The sequence below is a fragment of the Nannobrachium achirus genome (genome assembly GCF_963921795.1).
Source record: "Nannobrachium achirus genome assembly, chromosome: 23".
NCBI classification, from domain to species: domain Eukaryota; kingdom Metazoa; phylum Chordata; class Actinopteri; order Myctophiformes; family Myctophidae; genus Nannobrachium; species Nannobrachium achirus.
The window spans coordinates 48,292,997-48,313,042 of NC_137830.1; the positions used below are offsets into that span (position 1 = coordinate 48,292,997).

The window sequence follows — 20,046 nt, forward strand, 5'->3', positions numbered from 1 at the left end:
TGAAAAAGTTGTGAAAATGTGTGCACATTTTTGAATAAATTTATTTTTAAAGCGAACGTTTGTAACTTCTGGGTGGTCCCTGGAACTAGATATTTTGAGATGGGGGTCCGTGGCCAAATAAATATCAGTTTGGGGGGTCCTTCACATGAAAAGGTTTGAGAACCACTGACATAGACATAGTAGTCTCTCAAGAACAGACTAACTGAGCTTCCAGTTAAGTGAAAAGGACCTTTTCTTTGACGATGGCTGGCCAGATTGCTGACATAGAAACATAGGTTTTTCAAAAAAACCTTAGGAGGATTCAAAAGACACTTATAGAATTGGGTCAAAATTCTAATTTTCACAATTTTTCAAAAATAGCAGATCTACAAGCTCGCGTGCCGTGCTGTGAGCTTGTATATCTGCTATTTTTCAATAGTTAAAGCACAAAATAATGACACACAATAATGTGTACCCGTTCTAAATTAATTCTATGTTGCGCTGGCAGGAGGAGGTGACGAGGTCGTGTCGGGACAAGCATGGCCGCTGGTCCAACCCTTGGCCCACGTGGACATTCCCCTCCTACAGCACTCTGCTGCGCTTCATGCTGCTGGACAAGAACCACAGCAACATACCTTCTAGTGCAGAGGTAACTAGAACCACAGCAACATACCTTCTAGTGCAGAGGTAACAAGAACCACAGCAACATACCTTCTAGTGTAGAGGTAACAAGAACCACAGCAACATACCTTCTAGTGCAGAGGTAACTAGAACCACAGCAACATACCTTCTAGTGTAGAGGTAACAAGAACCACAGCAACATACCTTCTAGTGCAGAGGTAACAAGAACCACAGCAACATACCTTCTAGTGTAGAGGTAACAAGAACCACAGCAACATACCTTCTAGTGCAGAGGTAACAAGAACCACAGCAACACACCTTCTAGTGTAGAGGTAACAAGAACCACAGCAACATACCTTCTAGTGCAGAGGTAACAAGAACCACAGCAACATACCTTCTAGTGCAGAGGTAACAAGAACCACAGCAACATACCTTCTAGTGTAGAGGTAACAAGAACCACAGCAACATACCTTCTAGTGCAGAGGTAACTAGAACCACAGCAACATACCTTCTAGTGCAGAGGTAACAAGAACCACAGCAACATACCTTCTAGTGCAGAGGTAACAAGAACCACAGCAACATACCTTCTAGTGCAGAGGTAACTAGAACCACAGCAACATACCTTCTAGTGCAGAGGTAACAAGAACCACAGCAACATACCTTCTAGTGCAGAGGTAACTAGAACCACAGCAACATACCTTCTAGTGCAGAGGTAACTAGAACCACAGCAACATACCTTCTAGTGTAGAGGTAACAAGAACCACAGCAACATACCTTCTAGTGCAGAGGTAACAAGAACCACAGCAACATACCTTCTAGTGCAGAGGTAACAAGAACCACAGCAACATACCTTCTAGTGCAGAGGTAACAAGAACCACAGCAACATACCTTCTAGTGCAGAGGTAACAAGAACCACAGCAACATACCTTCTAGTGCAGAGGTAACAAGAACCACAGCAACATACCTTCTAGTGCAGAGGTAACAAGAACCACAGCAACATACCTTCTAGTGTAGAGGTAACAAGAACCACAGCAACATACCTTCTAGTGCAGAGGTAACAAGAACCACAGCAACATACCTTCTAGTGCAGAGGTAACAAGAACCACAGCAACATACCTTCTAGTGCAGAGGTAACAAGAACCACAGCAACATACCTTCTAGTGCAGAGGTAACAAGAACCACAGCAACATACCTTCTAGTGCAGAGGTAACAAGAACCACAGCAACATACCTTCTAGTGCAGAGGTAACAAGAACCACAGCAACATACCTTCTAGTGCAGAGGTAACAAGAACCACAGCAACATACCTTCTAGTGCAGAGGTAACAAGAACCACAGCAACATATACCTTCTAGTGCAGAGGTAACAAGAACCACAGCAACATACCTTCTAGTGCAGAGGTAACAAGAACCACAGCAACATACCTTCTAGTGCAGAGGTAACTAGAACCACAGCAACACACCTTCTAATGTAGAGGTAACTAGAACCACAGCAACACACCTTCTAATGTAGAGGTAACTAGAACCACAGCAACACACCTTCTAATGTAGAGGTAACTAGAACCACAGCAACATACCTTCTAGTGCAGAGGTAACAAGAACCACAGCAACATACCTTCTAGTGCAGAGGTAACAAGAACCACAGCAACATACCTTCTAGTGCAGAGGTAACAAGAACCACAGCAACACACCTTCTAATGTAGAGGTAACTAGAACCACAGCAACACACCTTCTAATGTAGAGGTAACTAGAACCACAGCAACATACCTTCTAGTGCAGAGGTAACAAGAACCACAGCAACATACCTTCTAGTGCAGAGGTAACAAGAACCACAGCAACATACCTTCTAGTGCAGAGGTAACAAGAACCACAGCAACATACCTTCTAGTGCAGAGGTAACAAGAACCACAGCAACATACCTTCTAGTGCAGAGGTAACAAGAACCACAGCAACATACCTTCTAGTGCAGAGGTAACAAGAACCACAGCAACATACCTTCTAGTGCAGAGGTAACAAGAACCACAGCAACATTATACCTTCTAGTGCAGAGGTAACTAGAACCACAGCAACATACCTTCTAGTGCAGAGGTAACTAGAACCACAGCAACATACCTTCTAGTGCAGAGGTAACAAGAACCACAGCAACATACCTTCTAGTGCAGAGGTAACAAGAACCACAGCAACATACCTTCTAGTGCAGAGGTAACAAGAACCACAGCAACATACCTTCTAGTGCAGAGGTAACTAGAACCACAGCAACACACCTTCTAGTGCAGAGGTAACTAGAACCACAGCAACATACCTTCTAGTGCAGAGGTAACAAGAACCACAGCAACATACCTTCTAATGTAGAGGTAACTAGAACCACAGCAACATACCCTCTAGTGCAGAGGTAACAAGAACCACAGCAACATACCTTCTAGTGTAGAGGTAACTAGAACCACAGCAACATACCTTCTAGTGTAGAGGTAACTAGAACCACAGCAACATACCTTCTAGTGTAGAGGTAACTAGAACCACAGCAACATACCTTCTAGTGCAGAGGTAACAAGAACCACAGCAACATACCTTCTAGTGCAGAGGTAACTAGAACCACAGCAACACACCTTCTAGTGCAGAGGTAACTAGAACCACAGCAACATACCTTCTAGTGCAGAGGTAACAAGAACCACAGCAACATACCTTCTAGTGCAGAGGTAACAAGAACCACAGCAACATACCTTCTAATGTAGAGGTAACTAGAACCACAGCAACATACCCTCTAGTGCAGAGGTAACAAGAACCACAGCAACATACCTTCTAGTGTAGAGGTAACTAGAACCACAGCAACATACCTTCTAGTGTAGAGGTAACTAGAACCACAGCAACATACCTTCTAGTGTAGAGGTAACTAGAACCACAGCAACATACCTTCTAGTGCAGAGGTAACAAGAACCACAGCAACATAACTTCTAGTGTAGAGGTAACTAGAACCACAGCAACATACCTTCTAGTGCAGAGGTAACAAGAACCACAGCAACATACCTTCTAGTGCAGAGGTAACAAGAACCACAGCAACATACCTTCTAGTGCAGAGGTAACAAGAACCACAGCAACATACCTTCTAGTGCAGAGGTAACTAGAACCACAGCAACATACCTTCTAGTGCAGAGGTAACAAGAACCACAGCAACATACCTTCTAGTGCAGAGGTAACAAGAACCACAGCAACATACCTTCTAGTGCAGAGGTAACAAGAACCACAGCAACATACCTTCTAGTGCAGAGGTAACAAGAACCACAGCAACATACCTTCTAGTGCAGAGGTAACAAGAACCACAGCAACATACCTTCTAGTGCAGAGGTAACTAGAACCACAGCAACATACCTTCTAGTGCAGAGGTAACAAGAACCACAGCAACATACCTTCTAGTGCAGAGGTAACAAGAACCACAGCAACATACCTTCTAGTGCAGAGGTAACAAGAACCACAGCAACATACCTTCTAGTGCAGAGGTAACAAGAACCACAGCAACATACCTTCTAGTGCAGAGGTAACAAGAACCACAGCAACATACCTTCTAGTGCAGAGGTAACAAGAACCACAGCAACATACCTTCTAGTGCAGAGGTAACAAGAACCACAGCAACATACCTTCTAGTGCAGAGGTACCTGCAACTACATAACTCAGGGGTGGGCAGCTTTGATGATGGAGAGGGCCACTATATCTCCACACTCACTCCAGAGCAGTGTTGATTTTGTCGACTAAAACTATGACGAAAAATGTTTGTTGACTGCATTTTTTTTCATTGACGAAAACTAAATAAAATCTAAGCTGTGATGACTAAAACTAAGACTAAATATATTGACAATTTCGTCAACAAAATAAAAACTAGACTAAAACGTTAGAGAGGGACTAGTGCTGAAGAGAGTCATTTTATGTTTGGTTGCTCCCAGGTGTTGCGTGTTGAAAATAGCAGATCTACAAGCTCGACGCGTTCGCGTTGTGAGCTTGTAGATCGGCTATTTTCAGCACGCAACCAAGTGTAAAATCAGCCATTATGATGCCATCAAGGCCTGCCAAAATACAGTTGACTAAATCAACTGTAGATATATTTAGTTGACTAAAATTAGACTAAAACTAAAACTTTTCAGGTGACTAAATTATGACTAAAATTAAATTACATTTCATTCAAAAGACTATGACTAAAACTAAATCAATATTTGCTGTCAAAAACAACTGCTCCAGAGGGCCACGTTGCATATTGTTACTGTCGAGCAAAAACCTCTCATCTCCAGAAGAGTAGCAAAAATAGCCGATCTACTGCGACGCGTTTTGAGATTGTAGATCTGCTATTTTTGCTACTGTTGTTTTTGCTACGAGTTGGAGCAGAGAGCTGGCCAGATGTTCAGAAACGCTCTGGAAGCTCTCGCCGAGCTCTGGAACAGCGCAATGGTCTTCTCGCAGAGGCTCTCACACACGCAAGCAAAACCTCGGTTTTGTCGGCGAGCGCCAAAAATGGTCGGCGAGAGCATAATCGGAGCAAATATCGTGTGTGTAGTAGGCTAGCCTTAACAGCAACATAACCTACTAGTGCAGAAGTAATTATAACTAACTAACAACATCTCTCTCTCTCTCTCTCTCCAGGTTCTGGACTCTGAGCTGCCAGTGATAGTTCCATATTTTGTCCGGGGTCCTTCATCATCAGACCTGAACAGCGGTGCTCCAGGTCTCCGGGTCACCTGGCTGGGCCACGCCTGTGTACTGGTGGAACTGGATGGGTTAGTTCAGTGGTGCTTCATCTTTTTGGGTTGCAGTCAGGGGCGTCAATTGGGTATGGCAGGGGTATGCAGCTGCCATACCCTGGTTCCACTTTTAAACATAAATCCATGAATGTCTCTTTGTCTATCTGCGCCGGTTATTATGTTGTTAAATTACAGTAAAATAACTACAAATGCAAAATTTTACAAAATGGTCACTTTAACAAGGTACTATGATTATATTCTCCACACTTGTATTCTCCCCATCTTGACAAAATGATATATTCCCAGGTTCCGCAGGTCAGCTGCACAGGTGCAATGCATTATTGTTAATTGTGGCACGTTTACTAACATGACAAGTTTAGCTGCACTTGAACAACCATTCCAGGCTGCCATATCCAGCCCAAGAAACCTTAAAAAAAAATTCAGACATTGTGAAAATAACCGATCTACATGCTCACAACGCCTCGAGCATGTAGATCTGCTATTTCAAATGTAATGCCTCTTTTTCATGAGGACTCCCATCTTTGCCATACCCTAGCTTTTGCTGAACTGACGCCACTGGTTGCAGTACCCCCTTATCCACGAGTTTCCTACGCCCCATAGTGCATTGCACAGACGTCTGTACCAAGCTTCCGGCGCCGATTTACAAGCTCACAACGGGTTGCATCTGCGACGCGACGTGAGCTTGTATGTCTGCTGTTAAACCCGGAAGTTTGGTCCTGATAGTCTCCAGTAAACTCCCGCGGAAACTTGTGGATAGTGATTTCCGAAGCCAAGTACCCCCTTCCCCTGGCTACAGCAACATTGACATCAAAAGTCCAGTTCCAATGCCAATACGTTCAAAATAAAACACTTAATGGCAAATGAACATTGCTTTCTATTCAATAAAAGTACTACTAGTCAAATTGATGTAATTTGGTTTAGAAATGTACAGATGAGCAGGTTCACACAAACTCTGTCAATGTTTTATCATTAACCATAATTAAAATGCATAATCCCATTTCTAGTTTTTTCCTCAAATACCCCCTGCAGTACCCCCACGTACCCCCATTTGAGAAACACTGGGTTAGTTGACCCCAATGTATATAACAGTGGTGGTCATTGTGAGTATTTATCCAACCTTAGTACTGTATACAGCGCTAGTTATCACAAATATAAATATTTATCGACATTTCCCCTCTGACCTCATGGAGCCTAGTATCCATGTTCTTGGGTTGGGGGTGTGCATCTCTGTTCTCTCTTTTCATATCCTGGGGGCGAACATTTGTCAAAAATAGCATCACAAATGTCATACTGTCACACAGTACGATGGCAGCATGTGAATCACAACACGTAAGGGATAAATACTGGCTCCGCGGGGGTTGTCCATATATAACATTCCGACGGACTGATAACTCCCCGAGGCGCCAGTTATCAGTTATCAGTTCGAAGGGATGTTATATATGGACAACCCCCAAGGAGCCAGTATTTATCCCACTTATTACCCGGCTACTAAATAAAATTAATAATTTGACTCAAAACTAAAAACAAAACAAAGTATTTCCTTGTTTACAGACAGCTGGAAGTGTTCCACAAGTGTTGCGCTGGGCGTCCCCCCAGCGCGACACGGTCGCCTTGGAAAACAAGGAAGTGCTGATTAGATAGAATCAGTTTTCTGATACTACGTCGTCTATTTCTCGCTTAAAATATTTTTAAAAACATTCTTGAGAGCAACGTTTAGTTCTAAATGTCGCTGTGTGTGTGTTTACATGGCTGACATGTTGGATACAGCACAAGATTCACGCAGTGCAGCTTGACTGCAGCAGGTGCTCTGAGTCTTTGATTAGGCAGCGGTCTGTTATAGAGCGGAGCGGTCTGTTATCCAGAAATAACAAACCGCTGATTTCAGCAACTGACCAATCAGAATCAAGCCGGGTAATAAAGGGCGGCTGTAGCTCAGGAGGTAGAGTGGGTTGGCCAATGCTCCATGGGTCGGCGGTTCAAATCCCAGCTTCTCCTGTCTACATGTCGAAGTGTCCTTGGGCAAGACACTGAACCCAAAGTTGCCTCCGGTGAGCTGGTTGGTGCCTTGCATGGTTTCCACCGCCACCGGTGTATGAATGTGTGTGTGAATGGGTGAATGTAATGCACTTTGTAAAGCACTTTGGATAAAAGCGCTATATAAATGCACCATTTACCATTTTACCATTTTATAAATAATTATAATGTCCATAGGTTGAATATTCTGACCGACCCCATCTTCAGCCAGAGGGCCTCGCCGCTACAGTTCCTGGGCCCCAAACGATACCGTGGACCACCCTGCAGCGTCCAACAGGTTGGTAGTGGGACCACCCCCAAGGCTATGCATAATGAAGAAGGTACAGTCAGCCTACGGGCTGGGCAGAAGCCATTGACCAGTGGTGGAAAAAGTACACACATTTTGTACTTGATTAAAAGTATCAATACTGCACTGTAGATGTACTCTGTTACAAGTAAAAGTCCAGAATTCAAAATGTACTTGATTAAAAGTATGAAAGTATTGGCATCAAAATGTACTTAAAGTACCAAAAGTAAAAGTACTAAATGTTTGAAAATAGTAGATCTACAAGCTCACAACGCGTCGCATTGCGACGCGTTGTGAGCTTGTAGATCTGCTATTTTCAAATAGCCAACTTATGAAATAGGGCTAAAGTGGTCCATGCATGTTTTATAATATTATAATTTATATCTGCAAAGTAACTAGTAACTTAAGTTTTCAAAAATTGTAGTGGAGTAAAAGTACAATATTTGGAACCGAGATGTAGTGCAGTAGAAGTAAAAGTATTGGAAATTGGAACTACTCAAGTAAAGTACAAATAGCTCAAAAGTGTACTTAAGTACATTACTTAAGTAAATGTACTTAGTTACTTTACACCACTGCCATTGACATGCATGGGAGCCAAAACCTTTAAACGGAAGTTAGTTGAAATACATTGAAGTCTATGGCAGCCGGTTGGACCAGCTTGTGAACAAACACCATTTATGTTGGTTAAGACATACTGTATCACAGATTGTTTTCCAATCAATTGTTTTTCGATGTGCACACTGTATCATTTTATTGAGGCATCTAAACAGCTGCATTATGATGACCAGGGGTGTTGTTGCCTGGATTATTCATGAAGCTTTCCCGGAAGAGAAAGATCCCATGATTGGCCGCTAGTTGCGCTGTTTTCCCCCCGCGAGGTACCAAAAAGATTTGTTCTCCACTGGACCCCATTCATTTTCCTCTTTGATTTTCTAACCTTAATAAACATCGTCATAAATACTTTATGGTTCCTGTCGCTAGTGAAAAACTGCCTTTCAATTACCATGATATGCGTTTTGTGCAAATATGGTCCCATTTATGTTAAAATTGATGATAAAGTTGCGGGGGACGTGGCCAACTAAACTGATACCAGCTGGCTGTGTTCTTCTTCGTGTGCTATATTTCGGGAGGCTCAACACCACATTCTCCCATGTATCCCTGTGGTTGCACGTGACCGTTGGCAGCCAATACAGTAGCATTCCTTATGATTCCTGGGGTACCATTCAAACAATGATGGCGACACCCATACAAGGGACAAAAAAGCACAATTTTTGCCGCATAGAAACCAATGGCTTCGCATCGTCCATATTTATTTTACAGTCTATGATTATGACATGCTCTGGACCAGGGGTTCCCAAACTTTTTTGTCTCAGGGCACCCCATAAACATTTTTTTAATCCGAGGCACCCCTACATTATAATTTTCACTCCCAGCACCTTAGTATATTGTCGTTGTCGGGGGGAAACCTTGTGTGTCCAAAACCGTTCGTTTTGTATTTATCATCTATAAAATGTACTAAACTAGTGAAAACAGCAGATCTACAAGCAGATCGGCTGTTTTCACTAGATTTGTGCGACAGTCTTGTATGATGAAGCAGGGCTTTGCTTTACCAAAAAACGTACACATTTCAAACTTGGAGATACAAGGTTTCTGCCCGACAGTGACGATATTTTAGTGATTATGTTGCGAGGAAAACGTTGAGATAATAGCCATTTTGGTTAAAACTGACTGAAAATAACTTTGTACTTCAAGTTTAAAATGATACTAAATATTTTGTCCATTTGTCCATAAATTCCAAATATTATCAAATGATCTCGCGGCACCCCTGGACTGCCGTCACGGCACCCCAGGGTGCCCCGTCACCCACTTTGAAAACCCAAATCAATCCTCTGCTGTCCTGTCTCCTCCAGCTCCCCAGGATCGACGCTGTTCTGATCAGTCACTCTCATTATGACCACCTGGATGCAGGGACAGTGGCGAGTCTGAACTCTCGCTTTGGAGGGGACCTGCGCTGGTAATGGAGGCATGGAGCGAGAGATGTTTATTGTTTTATAGAATCATGCGTGTAGTATCTTTCAAACGTGTCTAGCGTCCACCCCTTGTAGCGGAAGCAGTATGAGAGTTTATATCGTGTGTGTGTGTGTGTGTGTGTGTGTGTGTGTGTGTGTGTGTGTGTGTGTGTGTGTGTGTGTGTGTGTGTGTGTGTGTGTGTGTGTGTGTGTGTGTGTGTGTGTGTGTGTGTGTGTGTGTGTGTGTGTGTGTGTGTATGCGTGTGGATGCGTGGATGGGGGACTTTTATAGCTACACTCCCCACAAATATAGTAGTAATTTGAAGTTTTCCCTGGTTCTCAAAAGAAAGATTATATTTTATGGGTAATTTGTTTTTAGAGTTAAGCCTACAATTAGTAAAATATTACAGGGTCAGGGTTCGGGGGAGTACTTATTTGTGAAAATAGCCAATCTACAAGCTCACAGAGTGCCGTGTAGAGCTTGTAGATTGGCTTTATTCGGTTCATGAAAACTGCACGTGTCTAAGGATAACTCAGGCTTTCGAGTTGAGGTTCAAATGTCAATAAAGTATAGTAAATATAGTAATAGAAGTGTGTGTGTGTGTGTGTGTGTGTGTGTGTGTGTGTGTGTGTGTGTGTGTGTGTGTGTGTGTGTGTGTGTGTGTGTGTGTGTGTGTGTGTGTGTGTGTGTGTGTGTGTGTGTGTGTGTGTGTGTGTGTGTGTGTGTGTGTGTGTGTGTGTGTGTGTGTGTGTGTGTGTGTGTGTGTGTGTGTTTGTTTGTTTGTTTGTTTGTTTGTTTGTTTGTTTGTTTGTTTGTTTGTTTGTTTGTTTGTTTGTTTGTTTGTTTGTTTGTTTGTTTGTTTGTTTGTTTGTTTGTTTGTTTGTTTGTTTGTTTGCGTGCGTGCGTGCGTGCGTGCGTGCGTGCGTGCGTGCGTGAGAGTTTGTCTAGCTATACTTCTGGGGACTAAACGCATGTTCACACAGTCACCTGCAGGGGACCTCTGACAGTGTGGGGACAACAACGGTTAGGGTTAGGGGTTAGGTTTAGGGATAGAGGTTAGGGTAAGGCCACAGGACTTGCATAAAAATTAATGGAAGTCTATGTAATGTCCCCACAAGTGATTTAAATATATTGTGTGTGTGTGTGTGTGTGTGTGTGTGTGTGTGTGTGTGTGTGTGTGTGTGTGTGTGTGTGTGTGTGTGTGTGTGTGTGTGTGTGTGTGTGTGTGTGTGTGTGTGTGTGTGTGTGTGTGTGTTAGGTTTGTACCCATGGGTCTGATGGATTGGTTGGCGAAGGCGGGCTGTGAGAATGTCATGGAACTTGACTGGTGGGAGGAGAACTGTGTGCCGGGTCACGATGACGTCACGTTTGTCTGCACCCCTGCTCAGCACTGGAGCAAACGCAACGCACTGGACGACAATAAGGTGGCCATTATTATTTTCTTTGTAGAATTGACTTTATCCACCTGTTTCCGCGGGAGTTTACTGGAGATTATTTGGACCTGTTTGGACCACACCTCCGGTTTAACAGCAGACATACAAGCTCACGTCGCGTCGCAGATGCAGCCTGTTGTGAGCTTGTAAATCACACTCGGCTGCGGCGCCGGAAGCTCGGTACAGCGTCTGCGCAATGCACTATGGGGCGTTGGAAAGTCGTGGATAGAACGTGACTCAAAGTAAAGCCCTTTGCACACAGGCGCGTTTAACCGCACGGATACAACGGACAATATAATTTTTTGAAAAGAAAACAATGATTCTCTATGACCTCATGCACACCGGCTCCGAATTAGCCGTGCGACGAGTGGCTGCCGCCGTGCGTTTTTTTCTCGATCGAAACCAGTTCGATTCGTGCGTCTTGTCGCATGCGGTAAAAAACTCATCACTCCTTTTATGACTCCTTTTTGGATCCGCAGCGCCGATTCCGCACAGCCTTGCACACCAAATCCAATGCGTTTTATTCATGCCGCAAACGAAAAAAACGCAACTGTCCTGTGTGCAAAGGGCTTTAGAATGGGGTTTATTTATTTTTCTTGATTAGAAATTGGCAAAACCACTCTGGAGGCTCTCTTTTAGCCTATAAACGAACACAAACAGAGCTGATTCTGAGTATAGAACCCTGTACTGTTTTTTTTTTTTTTTTTTTAATACAACTGTCAACTTGCTGTTTATTTAACTTTTTGAAGATCTGGATCCAGATCCGTAGATCCAGTCCAGCTTTTTTTTTTCCCTATCAAAACAACAACGTTATGAACATGTTTTGATACCAGTGCACTTACTCCTGGACTTAGAAATCTGTGATCGGTGTTCTATACTAGATACTGTAGGCACAAAAATAAATCAGAAATTTGATCGATTCATTTTCATTCTTTCTTTCTTTTAAAGCTGACAAAGCTTTTTTCTTTTTTACATATTTTATTCAAAGAGACAGGTTTGGGTTACAAGGATAGAAAAATAGAAATGAAAAACATCTCTTGTTTTTATATTTTCTCCCATCCACCCCTCCCCTACAAGGCCGGACAAACAGACAATATGAACATACACACACACACACACACAAGTAAAAATAATAGTAACAGCAATAACGACAATACTAGAAAAAATCAGAGCGGTGGTTTCCCCCCCCCCCACCCCCCCCTTCCCCCCCTTCCCCCCTGTGTGTGTGTGCGTGCGTGTGTGTGTGTGTGTGTGTGTGTGTGTGCCTGGTCTGGCCTGGCCTGAACAACAGCGCCCCTCCCTTAACATGTGTGGTCATAAAAGGTACTGCAGGCCTGCAGGCTACATACAGACACACACGCACACACACACACACACACACACGCACGCATACACACACGGCCACGTATAGGAGACGGTGTAACCACCGCTCAAAAAGAAAAAAACCTGTAGAGGAAAATGATTATAGATATTACAAATATCTATAATCATGATATATAAATGAAAATAAATAAAGTAAAATAAATACAAATAAAGAAATTGCAAGTGTATACATATATATATACTGTATATATAGATAATGAGCCCAATATATGTGACCGAACACAGCTGAGGGCTAGTCATTGAAATTTCTTTAATTTTCATTTTTGCATTTCATTTGAAAGCTCGGAATCATAGCTCCAAAATTATATATTGGTTGTGAAGATTGACCAAACAGTTTTGTAGATAAAGCTTATAGAGTTATGCCATGCAGAAATACTAGATCTGAGAAATTCAGCCTTTTAGATAAAATGTAACCTGCAAAATGTGAGGTTTCTCTTCACATTAATTAAAAAAAGTCTTATTTACATGCAGAGTTAAGCTCTGGCGTTTAAGTGAAATGTAGCCTGATATTTATGAAATGCTTTTGTGGCTTTATCACATTTTAGAAAAAAGAAAAAAAAAGTAATTTCAGGGCTGGTCTAAAGGTGGTTGCACACTGCTGCGTTTTTCGGGCCGAATATCGGGGTGAATTTTGGAGCGGGTGAATAAAAAAATCAACCTCACGTTATGTCAGTCACGTTTGCACACTGCCGCCCGTTTCGCGCACCACTCGGTCCCTTGCTCTCTCTATTTCTCTCTCTCTCCTTGCCCTGAAAAACGCATTTCGCAACGTAAAACGCAGAAGTGTGCAACCAGCTTAAAGCTGTGCTTTCCGAAATGACTGCCCCTCTGCTATGCTGGGACACATATAGATAATGGGCTCCTGAACTTGGGTTTCTTTTGTGTGGTCAGTCTCTGTGGGGGAGCTGGTCAGTGTTGGGTCCGGTCCACCGCTTCTTCTTCGCTGGCGATACCGGATACTGTTCCTCCTTCCTGGAGATCGGGAGGCGCTTTGGACCCTTCAACCTGGCTGCCATCCCTATCGGAGCCTACCTGCCCAGGTCTCACACACACACACACACACACACACACACACACACACACACACACACACACACACACACACACACACACACACACACACACACCATATACCCCATACGTGGCATCAGCTCAGCTATAGTCTCACCTCTGCTCTACACCAGTGGTTCTCAACCTGTGGGTCAACCTGTGGGTTGAGAACCCCTCAAATAGCCCAATAGAACACCATAGTGTGGAGCAGGGGTGGGCAACTTTGATGATGGAGAGGGCCACTATATTTTCACACCCGCTCCAGAGGGCCACAATGCATATACAGTCAAAAATTGCCGATCTACAAGCTCAAGAACAACGCCTTTTGAGCTTGTAGATCTGCTATTTTTGCTATTTCTGAATTGGAATCCCGAATTCTTTTTTTTGCTATTTTTGAATTGGAATCCTGAAATGTTAAACTTTTATTTAATTTCCAATGCATTTATATGTTTTTATGTTAACTTTATGAACTTAAATACAAATACATTGTGCATAAAAAAAGACTAGTACTAGTCATTAAGCTACTAATATAGACTGAAGTAATTAAAGCGGGTCATATCTGCATGTTTGGAATCGTAACAGCTGAAATCAATAATATATCAGTATTCAGATATTAACCTGCGGGCCGCATTAAGTGAAGGTGAGGGCCGCATGTGGCCCCCGGGCCGCCAGTTGCCCATGCCCATGTATGGTGTGGAGGGACAATTCAGACCACATTGTCGAACCGCTCTTCTCTTCTGCCCACAACTAGCGGATAAGAAAGGCGGGGCACGGGGGCGCAGTGGTTAGCGCTTCGCCTCACAGCTAGAAGGTCCGGGGTTCGATTCCTGCCGGGGGATGCTGTGGGTACTGGGGGCGTGTTCATCCCTCCGCGTCATCAGCACCCACACCCTAGGTGGGGTTGGCGATAGGGCCTTTCTGTGTGGAGTTTGCATGTTCTCCCCGTGTCTCCTAGGTAATCCTGGTCTCAATAATGCCTCCCCCTGGCCAGCCGGGGCGCCTGATGGAGGGGAAAGGAACTGGTTGGAATAACGTGTTCCTTCCATGTGCTACGTCCAAACCAGGGAAATCCCCACTGTCAGGTGAAAAGAAGCAACTTGGACTCCTCATGCATAGAAGGAAGCAGTAGGTCAGTCCGTTGTCTCCCCAGGCGCGGCAGAGGGAGAGCAGAGCCCAGGATTACATAGGCAATTGGCACTGGGTGAAAAAATGGGTTACAAAATCGTGGGATAAAAATTATAAGAGAAAAAAAAAAAAAAGAAAGGCGGGGCTACTAAAAAGCAACTAGAGCCCTCCAAACCTTTGCAACGCCGACGGCACCGTTCAATAGAAACGAACGTGCTGTGAGCTAGTCTAGCTCCGCCTTCTGTCTCATTCTTCGAGCGCATCATGATGTCGCTAATGGAAAGGCGAAAAATGTGTGTAGAAAGGGGCCAGTACTCTACACACTACCTATTGGAGTTGGAACCCTAATAGTCCAGTCGTTATATGAAAAAACCTAAAACAAATTGCAATAGTAGCAAACTCAACTGATTTTGTATCCTCAATATGTCCTTAGTGAGGGAAAAAAAGTCCCAAGGAATCCCATCAGGGGAAAGTTTTGAAAACGACCTACCTACCTTCACTTACTATACACTACACTATAAAGGAAAAAATGACTCCCAAAAAATCTCCTTTAAGTGGGATGTGAGGGGTCAAACTAGGGGTTTTTAATTATTCTGAATCCATTGCAAGCATTTGTTTTGCATGAAAAACATTCCTTGGGCTAAAAACGGACCCCAAAAGACTGTGAAAATCACTAAACCATCGTTTTGAGGGGCCATTTCTTGCCCAAGGAATGTTTTTCGTGCAAAACAAATGCTTGCAATGGATTATATATAATAATAATATAATATAATATAATAGTGTGTGTGTGTGTGTGTGTGTGTGTGTGTGTGTGTGTGTGTGTGTGTGTGTGTGTGTGTGTGTGTGTGTGTGTGTGTGTGTGTGTGTGTGCGTGCGTGCGCGCTCCTTGCAGGGATGTAATGCGTGGACAGCATGTGGATCCGGAAGAAGCTGTTCAGATCCACATAGACGTACAGGCTAAACACTCTGTAGCCATTCACTGGGGAACATTCGCCCTTGCATATGAGGTAACTGTGTGTGTGTGTGTGTGTGTGTGTGTGCGTGCGCGATAGGAGCACAAAAGCAGTGTGATATACTCAGGGGCGTCACACCAAATTCTGGGCCCTGGGTACAAGGATTCACTGCGGGCCCCCCATGAATGTTAAATATTGAAAAATAGCAGATATACAAGCTCACAGCGCGGCACCGAGTGCCGTGCTGCGAGCTTGTAGATCTGCTATTTTTGAAAAATCGTGAAAATGTGTGCCAAGAAACCTATGTTTCCATGTCAGTGATGCTCAAACTTTTTCATGTGAAGGACCCCCCATCTCAAAATATTTAGTTCCAGGGACCCCCCAGAAGCAAAATTTGAGTTACAAATGTTCACTTAAAAAATACATATATTCAAAGATTTGCGCACATGTTCACGACTTTTCAAAAATAGCAGATCTACAAGCTCGCAGCGCGGCACTCGGTGCCGCGCTGTGAGCTTGTATATCTGCTATTTTTCAATAGCTAAAGTTACTAGGGCCCCTCCACCTTGGGCCCTGGTAACTCAGTCCCACTTTCCTACCCCTTGTGACGCCTCTGGATATACTGTAAAAAATAATACACAAGTAACACGGAAGTGGCGAGTGGCGACCACCAGGTCAGAGCTTCTAAATACGGCACAAACTGTGTGTCTTTGGCCAACGACCATGGCGTTTTTGAGGCGATGAACAGCGGTAACGTAATCCACCTGTCGCTAGCACAGCGGTAACCGCCTCTGCCCCCAAAAAGACGCAGCTGACTGAGCAATTGTTGATTAGCGTGACTGACAGACAGACATAGGCTCGGCGTTCTCATACTAAATGCTTCCTGGCGGTCGCAATAACCAAATACCAGTGTTTTAAAGTAATTTATTAATTTAAATACAATTTTGAGGTGTTTGTACTTTACTTGATTGTTTCCAATTAACAATACTTTCACTTCTTCTCCGTTATATCTCGGATCCAAATATTGTACTTTTACTCCATTACATTCATTAGAAAACTTTAGTTACTAGTTACTTTGTAGATTGATTATTATTACAAAACATACATTAACCACTTCTATATATTTCGGCCATTTGAAAATAGCCGATCTACAAGCTTACAAGCTCTGCGTTTGTGAGCTTGTAAATCTGCTATTTTCTAAAGATTTGTATACGTTTGAAAACTTGAAATGGGACATTCTGCATCATGAGTACTTTTATACCTTATACTTTTATTGTATACTTCTGTACTTTTGCTCAAGTACATTTTGAATTCCCTTTGCATTTTGGATTTCTTTCTCGAGGCTGCCACCTTGTGGGTCAAATCCAAAAACACAGATAGAGTGACATCACTCTATCTGGAGATAATCATCCCCTCCCCTTTTTCCCCTTTCACCCAATACATGTGGGTGTGGCTAACTTCAGCTGGGTCACCACCCACAATGACAACCAGGCATATTTAATGAACTGGTGGGTGTGGCGACATACAAACGTAATTTTAACTCTTTCTGTACACATTTTTGCAAAAACTCTTCCTCCTAGTATAATCATAATACCTGATAATCATGTTTTAGGGGGAGGGGGGGGGGGGGGGGGAATTCATGGCACTTACTTCACTGGCAAATACACTGTCAAGAATGCCTTTTGACGCCGTCTCTTTCTCCACAACTTCTCTCCATCAACCCCTCTACCCTTTCTACCTCTCATTCAACTTTTCCTCTCTCTATCCCTCCCCTACCTCCCCACATCTTCCTCTGTGAATCCCACACACACAGCCCTACCTGGATCCTCCTCTCCGTCTGAAAGAGGCGTTGGAGAAGAAGAACTTGCCTCCCGACATCTTCTTCACTTTGACCCACGGGGAGACGCGCCTGCTGACGTCACCGCACAAGGACGTCCTCCACTGATGACATCATCAGAGGGACGGGAGGTCTTCCGCTGATGACATCATCAGAGGGACGGGAGGTCTTCCGCTGATGACATCACTGTGTCGCACGCCGACGGACTCCCAACTCTATGAATGTTTCATCATCATAGTGGTCAGGTTTCATTCTTTGTGTTCCTGACCAGAAAGACACTTTAGAAAGCTGAGAGGGAGACAGGGTAGAACGGATCTACAGTATACCGGTGTGTGATCTAAGATACTGAGTTTCCTATACACTTTTTGTTCAAATGTTGTGTTTTATCAACTTTGTCAAGTTTCATAATGCAGTCGAGTGCAGTATTAAAGTGGCAGTTGCCAAATATTTTCTTTTTTTAGAAAGATTTATGGGGGAAACGGTTATGCTTAAAATAGTAGCGATTATAGAATCAAATTCTGCATTCTAAAACCAGCTGCTTGGCTTGTGTGCTTCGACTAAAAGCACAAAAGTCATTTGTGATTCAATCAAAGAATTATTCCGTTCAGCCGACAACGGCGCAGACCGTGGTGTTGTCGAAGCAAACGTTGAGCGGTGACTTTCACTGATGGCTCCTGCATTGGTTGCAGGAGCCATCAGCCACCCCCCCCAAAAAAGTTGGATAACGCTCACTGTAAATGTTACAGCGTTTATGTGTTTATGATGTTTTACTGTGTAAAACACCGGGGCAGAATTCAGTCGAAGGTTCAAGGTGATTTATATTTTCAGTAAGTTGCAGAGCATGCTAGAGTCCATGCCCAACATCTTTTTAAGCCTGATGTTTACGTACGTAGTTGTGCAAGGGTGTGGCACACTGAAAATAGGCGATCTACAGTATAAGCTTGTATGTCATCTCTGTCTGGTGGATGTCCAAATAGAGGTCTACACGGGTCCAATTTTACGGTGGCGGCTCCGACCCGGTACCGAGGTCACTGCTTGTGAATGGACCCGGCACCCGGCTCGGACCGGGTCGGTTCCCGGAAAATTTCGGATCTCGGACCCACCCGAAGACCTCTATATCCGAAACAAGTTAACGTTTCAGAATTCGAGTTCAGCAAGAACAGCAAAAGTAGCTGATGGACAAGCTCAAAAGGCGCCGTTTCGAGCTTGTAGATCTGCTACTTCTGTGTGATGCTGTAGTATGATCACTCACTTACTTATGCTATTCGCCCCATAAGCCCATATGGCATAGATCAGTGGTTCTCAACCTGTGGTCCCCAAATAATTTTGGGGGGTCCCCAGATGTTTAGCTAAATGTTAACCTTGTTTTCTCACTCAAAAGTAAACAGACCAACATACAGTATACATGGTATCTGCAAGTGACAATCTAAGGACTTCAAAGACATTTTCAGTTTTAGTACCTCTGGTCCAACATATTGCTCAAATTGCCAAATATTAGAGTCAGAAATTGTGAAGATAGCAGTGTTGCGAGGCGTTGTGAGCATGTAGATCGGCTATTTTCACAATGGAACAGATCAAGACAAACTGAATGTAATGCCAATTCCTACAATTCCAAATGTCTGTGAAGGATGGGGGTCCCCAGTTAAAATATGATTATTTTGGGGGCACAGCCTGAAAAGGTTTGAAGACCACTGGCATAGATAATGTTCCTCCACCTATCACGGTCTTTGGCAGCCATTTGTTGCCGTGCCCCATGAAGGACCACTGGCATAGATAATGTTCCTCCACCTATCACGGTCTTTGGACCACTGGCATAGATAATGTTCCTCCACCTATCACGGTCTTTGGCAGCCAGTTGTGCCGTGCCCCACGAAGGACCACTGGCATAGATAATGTTCCTCCACCTATCACGGTCTTTGGCAGCCATTTGTTGCCGTGCCCCACGAGGAGACCCATCATAATGTTCCTCCACCTATCACGGTCTTTGGCAGCCATTTGTTGCCGTGCCCCACGAGGAGACCCATCTCCAGCCTCTACAGTTGATTGAGTATGATCAAGTAGGGCGTTAATTTATGAAAAACACAAAAAGATAAAATATTGAGATAATTATAATTATCTGCCCGACAGCAACAATATAGCCCAGGGGTCTTCAACAGGGGGTCCGGGACCCCTAGGGGGTCCTCAGAGTTACTACAGGGGGTCCTCCAAATCTTTCTGTGATAGAAACTTGTTTTTCACTTGAACCCTCGCATCCATATCCGGAGAACTTTATCCAAAAAGCTGTGAGCTTGTCGATTGGCTATTTTCGGCAAAGACGTTTGGCGTAGAGGGGAAAAAGAGCAGACAAAGTACAGAGTGAAATGTCAACTTAAAGGGCCACTTCACCTCTGGGACAACCCTATCTTATTTTATTGTTGTTTGGGACACGATCAACACAATCCTGAGTTGTTTTTTGTGTTCAATCTGTGTTTTTAGATATTTTAGTATTTCAGCATGACTAGTGATGCATTTTGCATCACCAGTGATGCGTTTTGCATCATATGATGCAAAATGCATCACTAGTACATGCTAAAATATCTCAAAAAACAGATTG

The 20,046-nt window shown here is 43.6% G+C and overlaps 1 protein-coding gene across 2 annotated transcripts in view; it reads left to right on the forward strand.

Moving 5' to 3' along the window:
• LOC308308713 (N-acyl-phosphatidylethanolamine-hydrolyzing phospholipase D-like) overlaps window positions 1-19,790 on the forward strand; it is a 37,509-nt gene extending 17,719 nt beyond the window's left edge. For both annotated transcript variants that reach the window (XM_080754163.1, XM_080754164.1), the window contains exons 4-11: window positions 488-628; window positions 5,224-5,357; window positions 7,554-7,653; window positions 9,573-9,676; window positions 10,931-11,096; window positions 13,380-13,528; window positions 15,556-15,670; window positions 17,430-19,790. In XM_080754163.1, coding sequence (XP_080610289.1) covers window positions 488-628; window positions 5,224-5,357; window positions 7,554-7,653; window positions 9,573-9,676; window positions 10,931-11,096; window positions 13,380-13,528; window positions 15,556-15,670; window positions 17,430-17,561 — 1,041 coding nt within the window. In that variant the 3' untranslated portion in view covers window positions 17,562-19,790. The remainder of the gene's footprint in view (window positions 1-487; window positions 629-5,223; window positions 5,358-7,553; window positions 7,654-9,572; window positions 9,677-10,930; window positions 11,097-13,379; window positions 13,529-15,555; window positions 15,671-17,429) is intronic.
• Window positions 19,791-20,046: the final 256 nt, after the last annotated feature.